Source organism: Tachyglossus aculeatus, chromosome 3 (genome assembly GCF_015852505.1).
Source record: "Tachyglossus aculeatus isolate mTacAcu1 chromosome 3, mTacAcu1.pri, whole genome shotgun sequence".
In the NCBI taxonomy this organism is placed as follows: Eukaryota; Metazoa; Chordata; class Mammalia; order Monotremata; family Tachyglossidae; genus Tachyglossus; species Tachyglossus aculeatus.
Window position 1 is genome coordinate 52,423,730 of NC_052068.1, and position 15,974 is coordinate 52,439,703.

General features: G+C 41.6%; 1 protein-coding gene across 23 annotated transcripts in view; it reads left to right on the forward strand.

Moving 5' to 3' along the window:
* The window catches only part of ANK3 (ankyrin 3), a 710,530-nt gene that overhangs the window by 628,004 nt on the left and 66,552 nt on the right, over positions 1-15,974 (forward strand). For 19 of the 23 annotated variants that reach the window (XM_038743727.1, XM_038743734.1, XM_038743724.1 and 16 more), the window contains 2 exons: positions 10,602-10,708; positions 13,432-13,464. In XM_038743727.1, coding sequence (XP_038599655.1) covers positions 10,602-10,708; positions 13,432-13,464 — 140 coding nt within the window. The remainder of the gene's footprint in view (positions 1-10,601; positions 10,709-13,431; positions 13,465-15,974) is intronic. The other 4 variants (XM_038743732.1, XM_038743735.1, XM_038743738.1 and 1 more) reach the window with 1 other exon arrangement.

The following is a 15,974-nucleotide window of genomic DNA, read 5'->3' on the forward strand; positions in this document are numbered from 1 at the left end:
TCAGGAATTGATGCTTTTGAAAAAAAAAACCCACTTAGTGATAAAAAAACAGAGATAAAAATATACAAGAAGCAGTGTTGCCTCGTGAAATGAGCATAGGCCTGGGAGTCAGAGGACCTGGGTTCTAATCTCTGCTTTGCCAGTAGCTTGATGTAAAATCCTGGGCAAGTCACTTAACTGCTCTGTGCCTCAGTTGCCTTGACTGTGAAATGAGGACTCAATAATTTTTCTCCCTCCTCAAACTGTGAGCCCAGTGTGGAGCAGTCCTGTGTCCAACTTAAGCTGTATCTACCCCAGCACTTAGAATGACACATAGTAAGTGCTTAACACATACCATTTTTTTTAAAAAAGATAGCATTTAGAATAAGCCTCTTAGCCTCAGCACTTATGTATCTGCAATTTATTTACTTATTAGTTTATATTAATGTCTTTCTCCCCTTCTAGACTTTAATCTTGTTGTAGACAGGGAATGTGTCTGTTTATTGCTATACTGTACTTCCCCAAGCACTTAGTACAGTGCTTTGCACACAGTAAGCGCTCAATAAATATGAATGAATAAGTGTGTGGGGCTATAGGCTCTTAGTGGTTCCTGAGCTCCCAGGAGCAGGAACAGAGACCACTGGGAAGTGCAGTGCAAGAAGCAGATAATGTGATAGAGGCATTTTGTTGAATAAAATTCATACTGGGCTTTCTTTTTGCCTACTTCTCATTACTCTGTTAGGCCCTTCATAAACTTACTTGTGGATTAAAAGGAGTCAGTAGGTCAGGTCTACTGCTCTGTTAGGAGACGCTATTTGGGAGGAAAGAGAGAAATGGAAAGCAGAGTACATGTAACACCGTGCAAAATTGACCTTTGCAAATCATATAAACCATTTCTTTAAAGTAGAGCAGCTTTGTGGTATCTCTGTCTCTCAGGAATGATCTCTGAATTCCCAAAGGACCAGTGAACATAGTTGTACAGCCAGAAGCTGGCGGAGTTGATGCCAGCCCTTGTTTCCCCAGGGTCTTGGAGAAAATTTTGATAAGTGAGTGAGATCTTTCTCCGGACCCTGCAAGACCTGCAGTTAAGAAAAAATGCCATTCTTGGGATGCTGGTTGTACCCAGGGAATGGGGTTGAAAGGAATCCCCAGAGGGAGAGAGGGATGTGTTCGATTTTAATTTTTTATTCAGGATTATATCCATATTTTAGGGGTCATAAAATCGTAAGATCTCTCCACAGAGTATGGGAGTCTATCATCATTGCTCATTGCCTCTCTATTCCCAGCAGACTTTATTAGCTCTATGCAGATCAAAGAGGAAAAAAAATATGGCACATGTCAGCACAGAATACTGGAAAAATTGGCTCCTTTAAAAAAAAAAATCCAAAACCAATAATGCAATGAATTAATCCCCTTCCAGGAAGCTTTCCATAAATAGGGAGAGGGTAAAACAAATAGGCATGATAAATAGCCATTGGGGGATCTAAATCTGCACCAATAGAATTTTTTTCTCTTATTTCTCCTCCACACAGTTGTAAACTTAGCTTCTGCAAACAGACTTCATAAGGAAGGACAGAGAAGTCCCATAAAGAAAAAAGTTTGTTTAAGGGGAGCATCACTGTTTAACTATTTAGTTATTAATCAATCGATCACTAGTATTTATTAAGTGCTTTCTATGTGCAGAACACTGTACTAAGTGCTTGGGAGAGTGCAATACAACAGAATTTGTAGGCACTTTCCCGGCCTACGTGAGTTTATATTCTAGAATGGGAGACAGATGTTAATATGAATAAATACTTTATAATATATAATTTATAAACACATACATAAGTTCTGTGGGGCTGAGAGTGGGGTGAATATCAAGTGCGCAATGGTCACAGATCCAAGGGCACAGACAATGCAGAAGGTAGAGGGAGCTGAGGTAAAGAGGACTTAATCACAGAAGGCCTCTTGGAGGAGATGTAACCTTGATTCCTTCATTCAATCGTATTGAGCGCTTACTGTGTGCAGAGCACTGTACTAAGCACTTGGGAAGTACAAATTGGCAGCATATAGAGACGGTCCCTACCCAACAACAGGTTCACAGTCTAGAAGGGGGAGACAGACAATAAAACTAAACATGTGGACAGGTGTCAAGTCATCACAGTAAATAGAAATAAAGCTAGATGTACATCATTAACAAAATAAATAGAAGAGTGAATATGTACAAGTAAAATAGAGTAATAAACCTGTACAAACATATATACAGGTGCTGTGGGGAGGGGAAGGAGGTAGGGTTGGGGGGGATGGGGAGGAGGAGAGGAAAAAGGGGCTTTGAAGTCAGGGAGAGTGGCAGTCTGCTGTATATGGAGGGGGAAGGAGTTACAGATCAAAGGAAGAACATGGGGAATCAATCAATTGTCAGTGGCGAGATAGACAAGATTGGGACACAGTGAGCAAGCTGACACTAGGGGAGGGAAGTGTGCAGTCTGGGCTGCAGTAGATCAGTGAGCTATGGTCGGAGTAGGCAAGCTGATTGAGTGCTTTAAAACCAAGGAGTCACTGAAACTGCCCTCTCAGAGGTCACCGATGACCTCCTTCTTGCCAAATCCAATGGCTTCTACTCTATCCTAATCCTCCCTGACCTCTCAGCTGCCTTTGACACTGTGGACCACCCCCTTCTCCTCAACACACTATCCAACCTTGGCTTCACAGACTCCATCCTCTCCTGGTTCTCCTCTTATCTCTCTGGCCATTCATTCTTAGTCTCCTTTGCAGGCTCCTCCTCCCCCTCCCATCCCCTTATATGTTGCAAACTTGTACTTCCCAAGCGCTTAGTACAGTGCTCTGCACACAGTAAGCGCTCAATAAATATGATTGAATGAATGAATGAATGTAGGGGTTCCTCAAGGGTCAATTCTTGGTCCCCTTCTGTTCTCTATCTACGCTCACTCCCTTGGTGAACTGATTCGCTTCCATGGCTTCAACTATCATCTGTACACTGATGACACCCAAATCTACATCTCTGCCCCTGCTCTCTCTCCCTCCCTCCAGGCTTCTATCTCCTCCTGCCTTCAGAACATCTCCATCTGGTTGTCTACTCGCCATCTAAAACTCAATATGTCCAAAACTGAACTCCTTATCTTCCCTCCCAAACCCTGCCCTCTCCCTGAATTTCCTGTCAGTGTAGACAGCACTACCATCCTTCCTGTCTCACAAGCCCACAACCTTGGTGTCATCCTCGACTCCACTCTGTCATTCACCCCACACATCCAATCCATCACCAAAACCTGCTGGTCTCACCTCCATCACATCTGCCCTTTCCTCTCAATCCAAACCACTACTTGCTGGTTCAATCTCTCATCCTATCCCGACTGGATTACTGTATCAGCCTCCTCTCTGATCTCCCATCCTCCCATCTCTCCCCACTTCAGTCTATACTTCACTCTGCTGCCCGGATCATCTTTGTGCAGAAACGCTCTGGGCACGTTACTCCCCTCTTCAAAAATCTCCAGTGGCTGCCTGTCAACCTACGAATCAAGCAAAAACTCCTCACTCTCGGCTTCAAGGCTCTCCATCACCTTGCCCCCTCCTACCTCACTTCCCTTCTCTCCTTCTACAACCCAGCCTGCACCCTCCGCTTGTCTGCCACTAATCTCCTCACTGTGCCTTGTTCTCGCCTGTCCCGCCATTGACCCCCAGTCCACGTCCTTCCCCTGGCCTGGAATGCCCTCCCTCCACACATCCACCAAACTAGCTCTCTTTCTCCCTTCAAAGCCCCACTGAGACCTCACCTCCTCCAGGGGGCCTTCCCAGACTGAGCCCCCCTTTTCCTCTCCTCCTCCCCACCCCCCCCCACCCTACCTCCTTCCTCTTCCCACAGCACTTGTGTATATATATATATATTTGTACAGATTTATTACTCTGTTTTACTTGTACATATTTACTATTCTATTTATTTTGTTTACGATGTGCATATAGCTTTAATTCAAGTTGTTCTGACGATTTTGACACCTGTCTACATGTTTTGTTTTGTTGTCCGTCTCCTCCTTCCAGCCTGTGAGCCCGTTGTTGGGTAGGGACTGTCTCTATATGTTGCCGACTTGTACTTTGCAAGTGCTTAGTAGAGTGCTCTGCACACAGTAAGCGCTCAGTAAATACGATTGAATGAATATTTGTTGTGGAGGTGGATGGATGGACAAACACTGGAAGTTCTTGAGGAGTGGGGAGACATGGACTGAATTTTTTTTAGAAAAATGATCCGTGCAGCAGAGCGAGGACTGGAGTAAGGAGAAACAGGAGGCAAGGCTGACAGTGAGGAGGCAGGTAGAGTAGTCAAGGCAGAATAGGATAAGTGCTTGGATCAACATGGTAGCAGTTTGGAGAGAAAAGGACAGGTTTTAGCAATGTTGTGAAGGTAGAACTGGCAGGACTTGGTGACAGACTGAATATGAGAGAGATGAGTCATGGGCATTACCAAGGTTACTTATGAGATAGGGAGAATAGTGTTATTGTCTGCAGTGATGGGAAAAACATTGAGGACAGTGGTTGAGTGGGAAGATAAGGAGTTCTGTTTTTGACATGCTTAGTCTCCTGGCACAGGCCATGGAAGAAATGCTTTAATGTGACAGATGATCCTTCTCTATTTTCTTTAGATCAACTAGTTCCCACTACCTAGCTGGATGGCTATTTATTAGATTCCCTCAGGTAAGGGTGTTAACTTGGGCACTTTCCAGAGTGATGAAAGGAAAACAGGATTTTGGTCCTCAAGATCTTACGTTTTAAAGCCAACAAAATGGATACTACACACATTTTTGTCAACCCATTTTAGTCCAAAAATATTAGATGCCAGCAATATTTTTTTTCCATTTACTCATGCCTCAAAAAAATAGGCATAAGGTTTACTCTATATATAGGTAGTATATGAGAATTGAAGTTGTGCAACTCAGCCAGAGAACTGAAACATATGTCTTCAGTACATAGTGAAACTAGCCTGTAGCTAAGGGCAGGTTGGAGCAGGCACAGTGATTATTGCTGGGAGAATTTAGATAATCCCGAGAGTTTAGCAATATGTGTATGTAGGCATATTAGTATTGAAATGCAGTTCTATTTTGAATTTTACACCTGAGTTGTTGTATTGTAGTTGCCAATAGAAAGTGTGGCCTACTGGAAAGAGCATAGACCCTAGAGTAAGAGGACCAGGTTTCTAATCCTGGCTCTACCACCTGCCTGCTATGTGACTTTGGACAAGTCACTTGACATCTCTGTGCCTCACTTTCCTCATCTGTAAAGTGGGTATAAAATACCTATTCCTGTTCTTGCTCTCTTCCTCAGGCTGTGAGCCCTGTATGAGAGCCCTGCCTCAGTGGTAAGCATGTAGTCAACACTTAATAAATATTATCATTATTATTACTATTAGTATATTCTTCATTCAATCATTTATTGAGCGCTTACTGTGTGCAGAGCACTGTAGTAAGGGCTTGGAAAGTACAATACAGCAATGAAGAGAGACAATCCCTGCCAACAACGGGCTTACAGTCAAGAGGATAATTACAGTATTTGTTAAGCGCTTACTATATGCCAGGCACTGTTCTAAGTGCTGGGATGGATAAGAAGCAAATCGGACGGGACACAGTTCCTGTCCCACATGGGGCTCACAGTCCCATTCCCGATTTTACAGGTAAGGTAGCTGAGGCACAGAGAAGTGAAGTGATTGGCCCAAGGTCACAGCAGATAAGTGGCAGAGCTGGGATTAGAACCCATAACCTTCTGATTCCCAGGCCCATGCTCTATCCACTACGCCATGCTGCAGCAACCAGAATCACACGGACTATTCCAAGAGTAGGTCGAGACAGACTAGCATCTGCATAGAGTAGCAGATCTGTGCTTTCTGTTTTACTGCACATGCTGCCATACAATTTATCTGGAATCCTTTACTCATTTTTCTTCATTAGAGAGTATGTGAGTCAATTCTTTGGAAATAAATAACAACCCAAGAACCCCAGCATGACCATATTTCTGTTAGCATGACCATATTGTGTTCCAATTTCAGAGAACAAAACTAATCCAGAAAAAAATCCAGTTCATCTTCTGGTATGTCAGTCTTTCTTTATGTCCACTGATGGCAGGGTGTAGATCAGTTACGAGTCTAGCTAGCACAGCAGATTGTTGCCAGGAGAGAAGTGATCTGGACCTCATCCACCACAGCAGGGAACTCAGAGAGGGGAGGAGCCGGGGCTTCCATGGGTTGGGTGTTTTCCCCCCACAGTTTAAATTCTTCCTAAGGATTTCCTATGGATCAGGTGTTCCACAGAGAAACTCCTTGAGAAAGACTTGAAATTCATATCCAAAATGTGGAAGAATGCATGTCTCCTTCCCCTCTCCAAATTCATGACCACAAAGAACAACAGATGGCCGGTCACTGCTCCCCAGGCAGAGACTTTTTGGATCCTTTGTCCATCATAGATTATATATCAGATTTTGCTAAAAATAACTAAACCCAAAGACTCTGCCACTCCCAAAAATGATAGGTCAGTGAGCGAACTCTGGAGATGTTTAGGCTGCTGGCAGTAAATATCTGTATTTATGAGCCTTACTTTGGAGAAAGAAAAGATATACTCAAAGCAAGTTAGGTGGAATGCAAAATTAATATTTGGAAGAAAGGGCTCTGAGCTGAAAAGCTAGCAAATAAATTAATGGTGGCTGTTGCAGACAAAAATGCTTGACTGAGTACTAACATCTCCAGCTGGCCCACCAGTTATTCTGCACTGGAATTCATCAGATTTGTGACTCAATGTATGACCCTTTCCTTGGGAAGGGTTCAGCATTCTAAACAGTACTGTCTGCATGATCCAACTCTAACTGAAGGCTTGTTTTGCATAAAATTTCCAATGATAAGGTTTCACTGTTAGCCGAGTATTTTTCTGGTTTCCTACTGAGCTTCCAACTTTCACTGGTGTCGAAAAGTATTTGTTTGCCTCCAAACATTTTTGCCAGCCTTGCACGTTTAAAGACGGCATAGCAGTAACACCACAAAAACTGCAAAATTCCACTACTACTGTGCCCGTCTATTATTTTCAATATTTCTAATGGACGTCTGCCCACAGTCTGGTGTAGGGCTTGGGGCCCTTGGGGGATTTGAATTTGACAATGGCCGGAGGACTTGCCTTTTTTCTTTTTGTGATACAGTGGTCAGTGCCACCCGCAGGCAGGCTTTGTCTTCTGGGTGATGAACATGAAACACCATGGATGCAAAAGGGTGCATCTTTCCAGGACAGTCATAGTAATTGTATATTGGCATGGATACCACCTTGTTCTGGACACAGACCTGAAAGTGATGGATCTGAGTTTAGGGCCATGGCAATCAACCAAGGCCCTATATATCTCTGAAAATTAAGTTCATTTGATGGACCCAAATAACGTTTTAGTTCAGTGAGTTCTATACCCTATAATATTGGGTCCTAGTCATGATTTGACCAAGAGACAACTTTTCTACTTGCTAGGACTCACTCTTTTTACAACTATGAAGGAGCTTGGGATCTGGAAGTCTTGACTTCTTTTTAGCAAACCAACTGCTCATGTGATTTAAGTCCTACCCTGTAGATAATGATAAATTCATGAAACATTGCTTTCAAATTATTTCTCATTCTTACCTAGTGCTGCCAAGAAACCAGATTTTAAGTGTTTTCATTTATACAGTATTACAGAGTTGACATTTTAGATTGGCACTAACCAAAAGACCCACCTTCCGGTCTATGGGTGTAATAAAAGTAAATCGATCAATCAGTGACATTTATTGAGCACTTATTATGTGCAGAACACTGTACTAAGCGCTTGGGAGAGCACAATATGACAGAATAAGAGAAACAAACCAAGAGATTGACTGACGGAGGAAAACAAACCCTCCCTGAGAAACAATAAAAGGATAACAGAGTCTCCCATTGAGAGCTAAGGGTGAGCCTCGGGCCCAAGAGTGTAGTCAAAATAGTATGTATTAAGTGCTTACCCTGTGCAGAGCACCGTACTTAGTGCTGGAAAACTTCAGTGGAGAAATTGATTATAGTGATTTGCCTAACACCCCTTATGCTGCCTCATTCCTCCCTGTCATTTTCTCAGTGGGCATGATTGAGGGCCATGAGCAAGTGGGCAGGAAGGGGTGAAGCACACTGGGAAGTGCATGCAAAGGTTTTTGAACACCAAACCCTGTTTTCAGTCAAACTGACCCCAGCATAGTGTCATAGCACCACAGCTTACCTATCTCTTGCCTTGATTGCCACTGTAGTCTTTGCTGCCCGTGTGAGTCAGTATTCCCATGGATCTTCCACCTTGTATGACATATAGCCTAATGGAGAGCATGGGCCCTGAAGTCAGGGGAACTGGATTCTAGTTCTAGCTCCACTTCTTGCTTGCAGTGTGACCCTGGGAAAGTCACTTAACTCCTCTGTGCCTCAGTTTTCTCACCTGTAAAACGGGGACTTAAATACCTGTTCTCCCTCCTGCTTAGACTGTTACCCCCATGTGGGAGAGGGACTGTGTTCAATATGATGATCTCAAATTTACCCCGGTGCTTAGCATGAGCAGTGAGCACTTAACAAATACCACAGTTATTATTCAGGCAGTAGCCTTTAGCTCTGATGGCATAGCTGCAGAGCTGGGATGAGAACTCTGGTCTCCTGATTACCAGTGCTGAAATGAGTGTTTGGCTTCCATCCCTTACACTCCACTGAAACTGCCCTCTCCAAAGTCACCAATGACCTCCTTCTTGCCAAATCCAATGGCTCCTACTCTATCCTAATCCTCCTCGACCTCTCAGCTGCCTTCAACACTGTGGACCACCCCTTCTCCTCAATACGCTATCCAACCTTGGCTTCACAGACTCTGTCCTCTCCTGGTTCTCCTCTTATCTCTCCAGCCATTAATTCTCAGTCTCCTTCGTGGGCTCCTCCTCCCCTTCTGTTCTCCATCTATACTCACTCCCTTGTAAACTCATTTGCTCCCATGACATCAACTATCATCTCTACGCTGATGACACCCAAATCTACATCTCCACCCCTGTTCTCTCTCTGTCCCTCCAGGCTCGTATCTACTCCTGCCTTCAGGACATCTCCATTTGGATGTCTGCCCACCATCTAAAACTCAGCATGTCCAAGACTGAGCTCCTTATCTTTCTTCCCAAACCCTGTCCTCTCCCTGACTTTCCCGGGATGATGATGGCACTACCATCCTTCCCGTCTCAAAGGCTGCGAACTTGGTGTCATCTTTGACTCTGCTCTCTCGTTCACCCCAAACATCCAGTCCATCACCAAAACCTGCTGGTCTCACCTCCACAACATAGCCAAGATCTGCCCTTTCCTCTCCATCCAAACCACTACCTTGCTGGTTCAATCTGTCATCCTATCCCGACTGGATTACTGCATCAGCCTCCTCTCTGATCTCCCATCCTTCTGTCTCTCCCCGCTTCAGTCTATACTTCACTCTGCTGCCCGGATTATATTTCTACAGAAACGATCTGGGCATGTTACTCCCCTCCTCAAAAATCTCCAGTGGTTGCCCATCAACCTTTGAATCAAGCAAAAACTTCTCACTCTCAGCTTCAAAGCTCTCCATCACTTCACCCCCTCCTACCTCACCTCCCTTCTCTCCATCTACAGCCCAGCCCGCACCCTCCGCTCGTCTGCTGCTAACCTCCTCACTGTGCCTCATTCTCGCCTCTCCCGCCATCAACCCGTGGCCCACGTCCTACCTCTGGTCTGGAATGTCCTCCCTCCACACAGCTGCCACACTAGCTCTCTTCCTCCCTTCAAAGCCCTACTGAGCACTCACCTCCTCCAGGAGGCCTTCCCAGACTGAGCCTCCCTTTTCTCTCCTCCTCCTCCCCTCCCCATCTCCCTCCTTCCCTCCCTCTGCCCTCCCCCTCCCCCTCCCCACAGCACTTGTATATATTTGTACATATTTATTACTCTATTTTATTAATGAAGTGTATAATAGCTATAATTCTATTTATTCTGATGGTATTGACACCTGTCTACTTGTTTTGTTGTCTGTCTCCCCCTTCTAGACTGTGAGCCCGTTGTTGGGTAGGGACTTTCTGTGTTGCCAGTTTGTACTTCCCAAGGACTTAGTACAATGCTCTGCACACAGGAAACACTCAATAAATACGATTGAATTAATTAATTAATTGATTGATTAATTAATTAATTAATGAAAGTTAGGCACTTAACACATGCCAGGCACTGTTCTAAGCACTGGGGTAGTTACAAGCTAACCAGGTTGGACACAGTCCCTGTCCCGTGTGGGGCTCACAGTCTTAATTTCTATTTTACGGCTGAGGTAAATATGAGGCACAGAGAAGTGAAGTGATTTGTCCAAGGTCAGACAGAAAGCAAGTGTCAGAGCCAGGATTAAAACTCAGGTCTGTCTTACTCTCAGACCCATTCTCCGTCCATTAGGACAAACTGCTTCCCATCAATGGTATTTATGTAGCCAGTCCCTCCCTTTTACTGTAAAATGGTGAGAAAGGGGAATGATTTATAATATTGGTTTATTTTTGAAAAGGACTTATCTAGGCCTAAAAGGAGAAAAAAAGTGACACCTGGGGAACGGACATCTTTAAGACTTGTTTATAACGGGCCTGTTTTTTTCAGCATCTAACATTTACGAGGGAATTCGATTCAGATTCTCTTCGACATTACAGCTGGGCCGCTGATACCTTGGATAATGTGAACCTGGTCTCAAGTCCTATCCACTCTGGGTAAGTTGCCTAAAGGATTTCTTTTACAGTCAGATCAGAAGACAGTATCATTTGGAATTGAAAGTCACCTAAATGATCTATCAGAAATATATATCAATGAAAATTTTTTTATGGTACTTTCCAAGTACTTATTGTTTACTAAGCTTTGGGTTAGATACAAGGTAATCAAGTTAGATTGCTTTAAAAGTTTTTTTTTAAATCAAGGAAACCATATAGCAGGCACATTTGGGGCCTTTAGGCATTCTTTTTAATAATGCTTTTTGTAGTTATTCTGCAGATAGGCAATTTAGTTGGGATGGGCAAAAGTTAGCAATAAGAATTCCAAAAACAGTTGCATGCAGAATCTACACACAGTACACTGCAGATTTTTGTCCTTTATGTCATGTTTTCCTGCTGATCAGTGACAGAGGAAATTCTTATGAGCTTTCATTAACCACCTTTGCTGTCCTATTGCTCATACTTTGCTTTTAATGGTATTGGGTACAATAATAGGTGAATTTTGAATTCTCTGATTGCTCAGCAATTTACCATCTTCCTTGCTTTTCCCTCTAAAATGTGGCCCTGTGAAATGATTCCTAATATTTTATGTGTTTTCCTGCCAGTAGAATTCATGTTCTAATCAGTGTATACAATAATCAGGACACTACAGGGAGTTCTGGATTTATACTGTTTTTAATTATGGCAAAAGTCACAATGTTTCTGAATTTATTCATACCCCATTTCAGCTTTAGAGCACATGGGCTTTAACTTTACAAGAGTAGCCTCCTTTGCAGCACTAGCTCCAGGAGCTTTGGTGGGTCATTCAATTTTATTTAGTAAGCACTTACCGTGTGCAGAGCACTGTACTAAGCTCTTGGGAGAGTTACTTCCTTATAACAGTGCAAGCATGTTCATATAGTATTTTACTCATTTATTGATTTACAAATTAGTAGACTGCACAATTAAGAGTAATTTAGTAAAAATAGGGTGTCTGACATGGACTCAGGAACCAACCCAACCATCACTGTTCCTCTGAGAAAATTGGTTCTAACTTCCATATCTCCCTTTCCTAAAATGCAGTTTCAAGCACCAATTTTGATGTAAGTCTGAGTGTTTCTCAGTGATACTACTTCGGCTAGGTAAATAAATAGTGAAAAGTCAATGATGCAAATTAATTGAGATCAGTTCAGATAATCGAAACAGAGTAATTGAATATTATTGGATTTGGATCTCTCAGCCTACAGGTACCCAATTCTGCTTTGTAAGACAAACTTTTTTTCAGCTATTCCACCTAGTCTTTGTTCAGTTAATCAATTATGTAAATAACTGAGGTTCAGATAATCAGCTTTCTGCTCAGCACTGAACAGAATTAAATAGCACATTCTCAAAATGAACCAAATGAAAAGAAATTGAGAACTGATTATATTCACATAATGTTCTTAATTTAAACAAGGAAATCAGATCAATCAACATCCAACAAATTACCTTTTGAGTAATCTTAGAATGATATTTAGATATTGGTGGCTCAAGATGCAAAGGAACGGCATGCCTGTAAGTCAGAGGACCTGGGTTTAATTCCGGCTCCACTACTTGTCTACTGTGTGACCTTGGGCAAGTCATTTAACTTCTCTGTTCCTCAATTACCTAATCGGTAAAATAGGGACTGTCTCCAACCTGATTATCTTGAATCAGTGTCTGGCACATAGTAAGTGCTTACTTAACAAATGCCATTAAAAAAATCACAGCATCATCCCTGCTAAAATCTAAATAATTTCATGAATCTGAAAGTATGGGCCTAAAAGAGATAATACATCAAAGCAATACAAGCTTCAAAATGGGCATACGGGCTCTGGGATTATTAGTTCAAGATGCCAATTGAATCTTGTTTAATGATAAGAATGGATTTAATTTAGTCTTCACTTCCAAAATTTAGGTTGCACCACAAGACATCATGTTTACTTTTCTTGATAATGGTCATATTTTGGGAAAACCACAAATTTACACTATTGAGATTGTGAACACTTGAAAATGCCCTTTGACATTTAGAAGTTCTGAAAAGACATGCATTAGCATTGCAAACATATTACACAGTACTTCGATCACTTTAGACTGTGAGCCCACTGTTGGGTAGGGACTGTCTCTATATGTTGCCAACTTGTACTTCCCAAGCGCTTAGTACAGTGCTCTGCACACAGTAAGCGCTCAATAAATACGATTGATTGATTGATCAAGCATAAGGTACCACCACTCATCTACATGGATCAGAAACAATCATTTCTCCCGGAACTAGGATAATTGGTACACTTCCTGGAGGCAACAACAATAATACAGGAATTCATTGCAGATAGAGGTTATAAGAAGTAGACCTCCCTTTCAAATGTTCAGCCAGCCTAACAGGTTCACATGAGAAAACAAAGTAATGAAATATAAAGCAGATTGCCCTGTTTTTATGCTGAACAGATGATGTTCGGCCAAAGTTATTTTACACTTGAGAAAGGAAAAAAATATCTGTATCTCTATGTCATTCCTTTTGAAGTAGACAGAATGAGCAGCAATGCAAAATTATGAATTTTCATAATTCATTTGCTAAATAATGTGTCCAATTAAAATCAAAACTTTTTTTTCAAGTTGGCATTATTTTCTGATGGCTACATTTTCCGTTGCTTATCATAAATGTTTTTGTTGCTTGCTTCTAATTATCTTATGTTAATTATTCCCCATTTGCTTTCTAAATTATTTTGCAGCTATTCTTCTCCACTACCCCAGTATGATTCAAGGTGATAACTGTGTCCTTTGTGTGAAATGTTGTTTTTTGATTTTATTTTTCATTAATCCTTCTTCCACAGTTAGAATGTGTAGATTGTTTGTTATGCACTGGAATTTGTCTTCGTGGTGTACTTGAGATTAGAAATATCTACTTCTTAGTTTTAGATTTGTGTTTAGAGAATGTGTTGTCATTGTACATCATTTGTAGGACACAGATAGCATCCAATACCACCTACTAATTTGTCTATAAATCTTGTGCATGGAATTTTATTTTGAAAAATGATGAGTAAGAAATAGAGTAAAATAGAACATTGCTTTATGTCAAAATGGTATTTAAATGCATTTCTTTGTCACCTAATAAAACAGGAGGCAAGTATCTTTCAACAGTAAAAAAAAACTGAAATCAAATCCAAAACAATTAGTTATTGATCTCTAGCCTCATGCTAGTTGTTAAATATCAAGGTAATTTAGTATTGAAATGGTCCAATCAATATCCTTTTATTTTCTGACACCAAAATGTCCTTCAGGCTGGTCCAGTAATGGTGATCCCCGGGGATTTAGCAAGAACATTCTGTGAGCATGCCCAGTGCAGCTATCTTGAGACCCACATTAGTCATCAAATGTTCAAGATTTCCAGCCTTCTCTAAGAAAAGTATTAATCCCTCAGCAGAAAGATGACCTGTGTTCTAATGAACTCCCATAGAGCTTGCAGTACCAGATTCAGTTAGCCAAGGCCTTTACACGCCCACATCTTGTTACTGCCTATTATGCCCAATCCCAAGAACCTGATGATAATGTTGATACGTTTAGGAGACTGGCCACATGGGTCTATTTTTAAATCTTAGATTTGCATAGATTAATGAGAACCAGGCATAGAAAACCATCAGAATAGCTTAATAGGGAGTTTGAGAATCTTAGAGTGCTGATGGGAGTCTAGGATCTTGTGGCATAGACATAATTCATTGGCTAAATAATCTGTGTCCAATTAAAATCAGAGGGTTGGAAAATCTTTTCCCCAACCGTGAAGTTGTAATGCCCGTTTTCTCCCCACTGATCAATTTGCGGAACTTCTCTCATTTTGTTTTTTTCTGAAGTACAATAGATGACCCATACGTATGCTCAGTATTTTTATCAGAAGCATATGTTTTATGATTAATTAGAATTAAGTCATTAGGAAAAATGGAATAGGACTTTTATGTAATTATGAGCTTAGCAATTTCAGTTAGATTTCTTTTTGTGTTAAATGCATCTGATGTTCAAACACCAACGCTGGCAGAGTTTAAGGTGATCAGAATCTCACCTTAGGTGGGAATGGCTCAATTTTCGGGCCTCTGCCTCATTCTCACTACAAGAAAACTGACCCTAGAGGCTGTGAATCTGAGTTAATATTGTAGCCAGGTGATTAATTCTGGCTGGGCTGGAAACTCCTATTCATACCTTTCAAGGGTCAATGTCGGTATGACTGTTTAGCCACATTTTTCTCCCTCCGCTCCCCTTCTTTGGATTTTTGCCACTACTCACCACGTTTTGGCTTAGGCGAAACTGCTGGAACTGGTTAGTGGAGGTTAGAGTTGCAAGCTGAGGTGGCTGGCACTGCTGAGGGGAAGCAGCCTGGGCCTGGTAAATGGGTTGGGGTTGGGTCGCAGTGAAGGAGGGTAGGTGGCAAAGGGTGACACACAGGAAGTAAGTCCCCCCCTCCCTTTTCAAGCCTATTCTCCTATCCCTCTTCTCTTGCTTTCCCCTTCACTCCTTTTCTCCAGTCTCTCTCCTTTACCATTTTTCTTCCTGTAATTAATCCCCTGTAGGTCCTACCCCATCCCATTTTGAGTTCTTCAATCTTTATATTTAATATCATTCCAATAATGCCTTTGGTTTCAGGTGAGTTTGTTCAGATCATTTAAAATCATTTAAAGTATGCTGGGATGCAAGAATAGCATTTCTGTTCACCTACTCTGATTTACACTCTTGTGCCTGTTGGGCTCTTGACTTTAAATTTACTAGAAGTTTGGAAAATATAAGTTAGGTAAGAGTTCACCAACAATGGGATAGCCCCCTCTTTCATTCCTAGCATGGTCGAGAATCAGAAATCTTCACGTTCAATTAGACAACTTTGACTAAATTTGTCTGTGGCTTTAGGTCAAAATTTTGACCCATAAAATGAAAATAAGATTTATCCTTTTATGGGTGAAAAGAGGACAAACGAGTTCATGACTGCGATTTGATTAGGAGAAGCATTCCAATAGGTCCAAGTTATTATGATTTTTTTACATTTTTATTTTGACTGTTAATATACCCAATCTTTTCCCATCTTGTCTTTTCCTAAACCTAAAGTTTGTATAGCCTGTAGTATTAAGCATTATCCTTACCATGATATTAGCACAATGTAGTTTAAGAAAGGAGATTCCTCAAGCTAAATTTCTTTCCTTTTTTGTTTAAGGAGGCATATAACTTTTTTTAAGGTTGTTATCAGCTACATTTTTGTAAGCCTCCACACTTCCATTTGTTTTCAAAAGCTAATGTT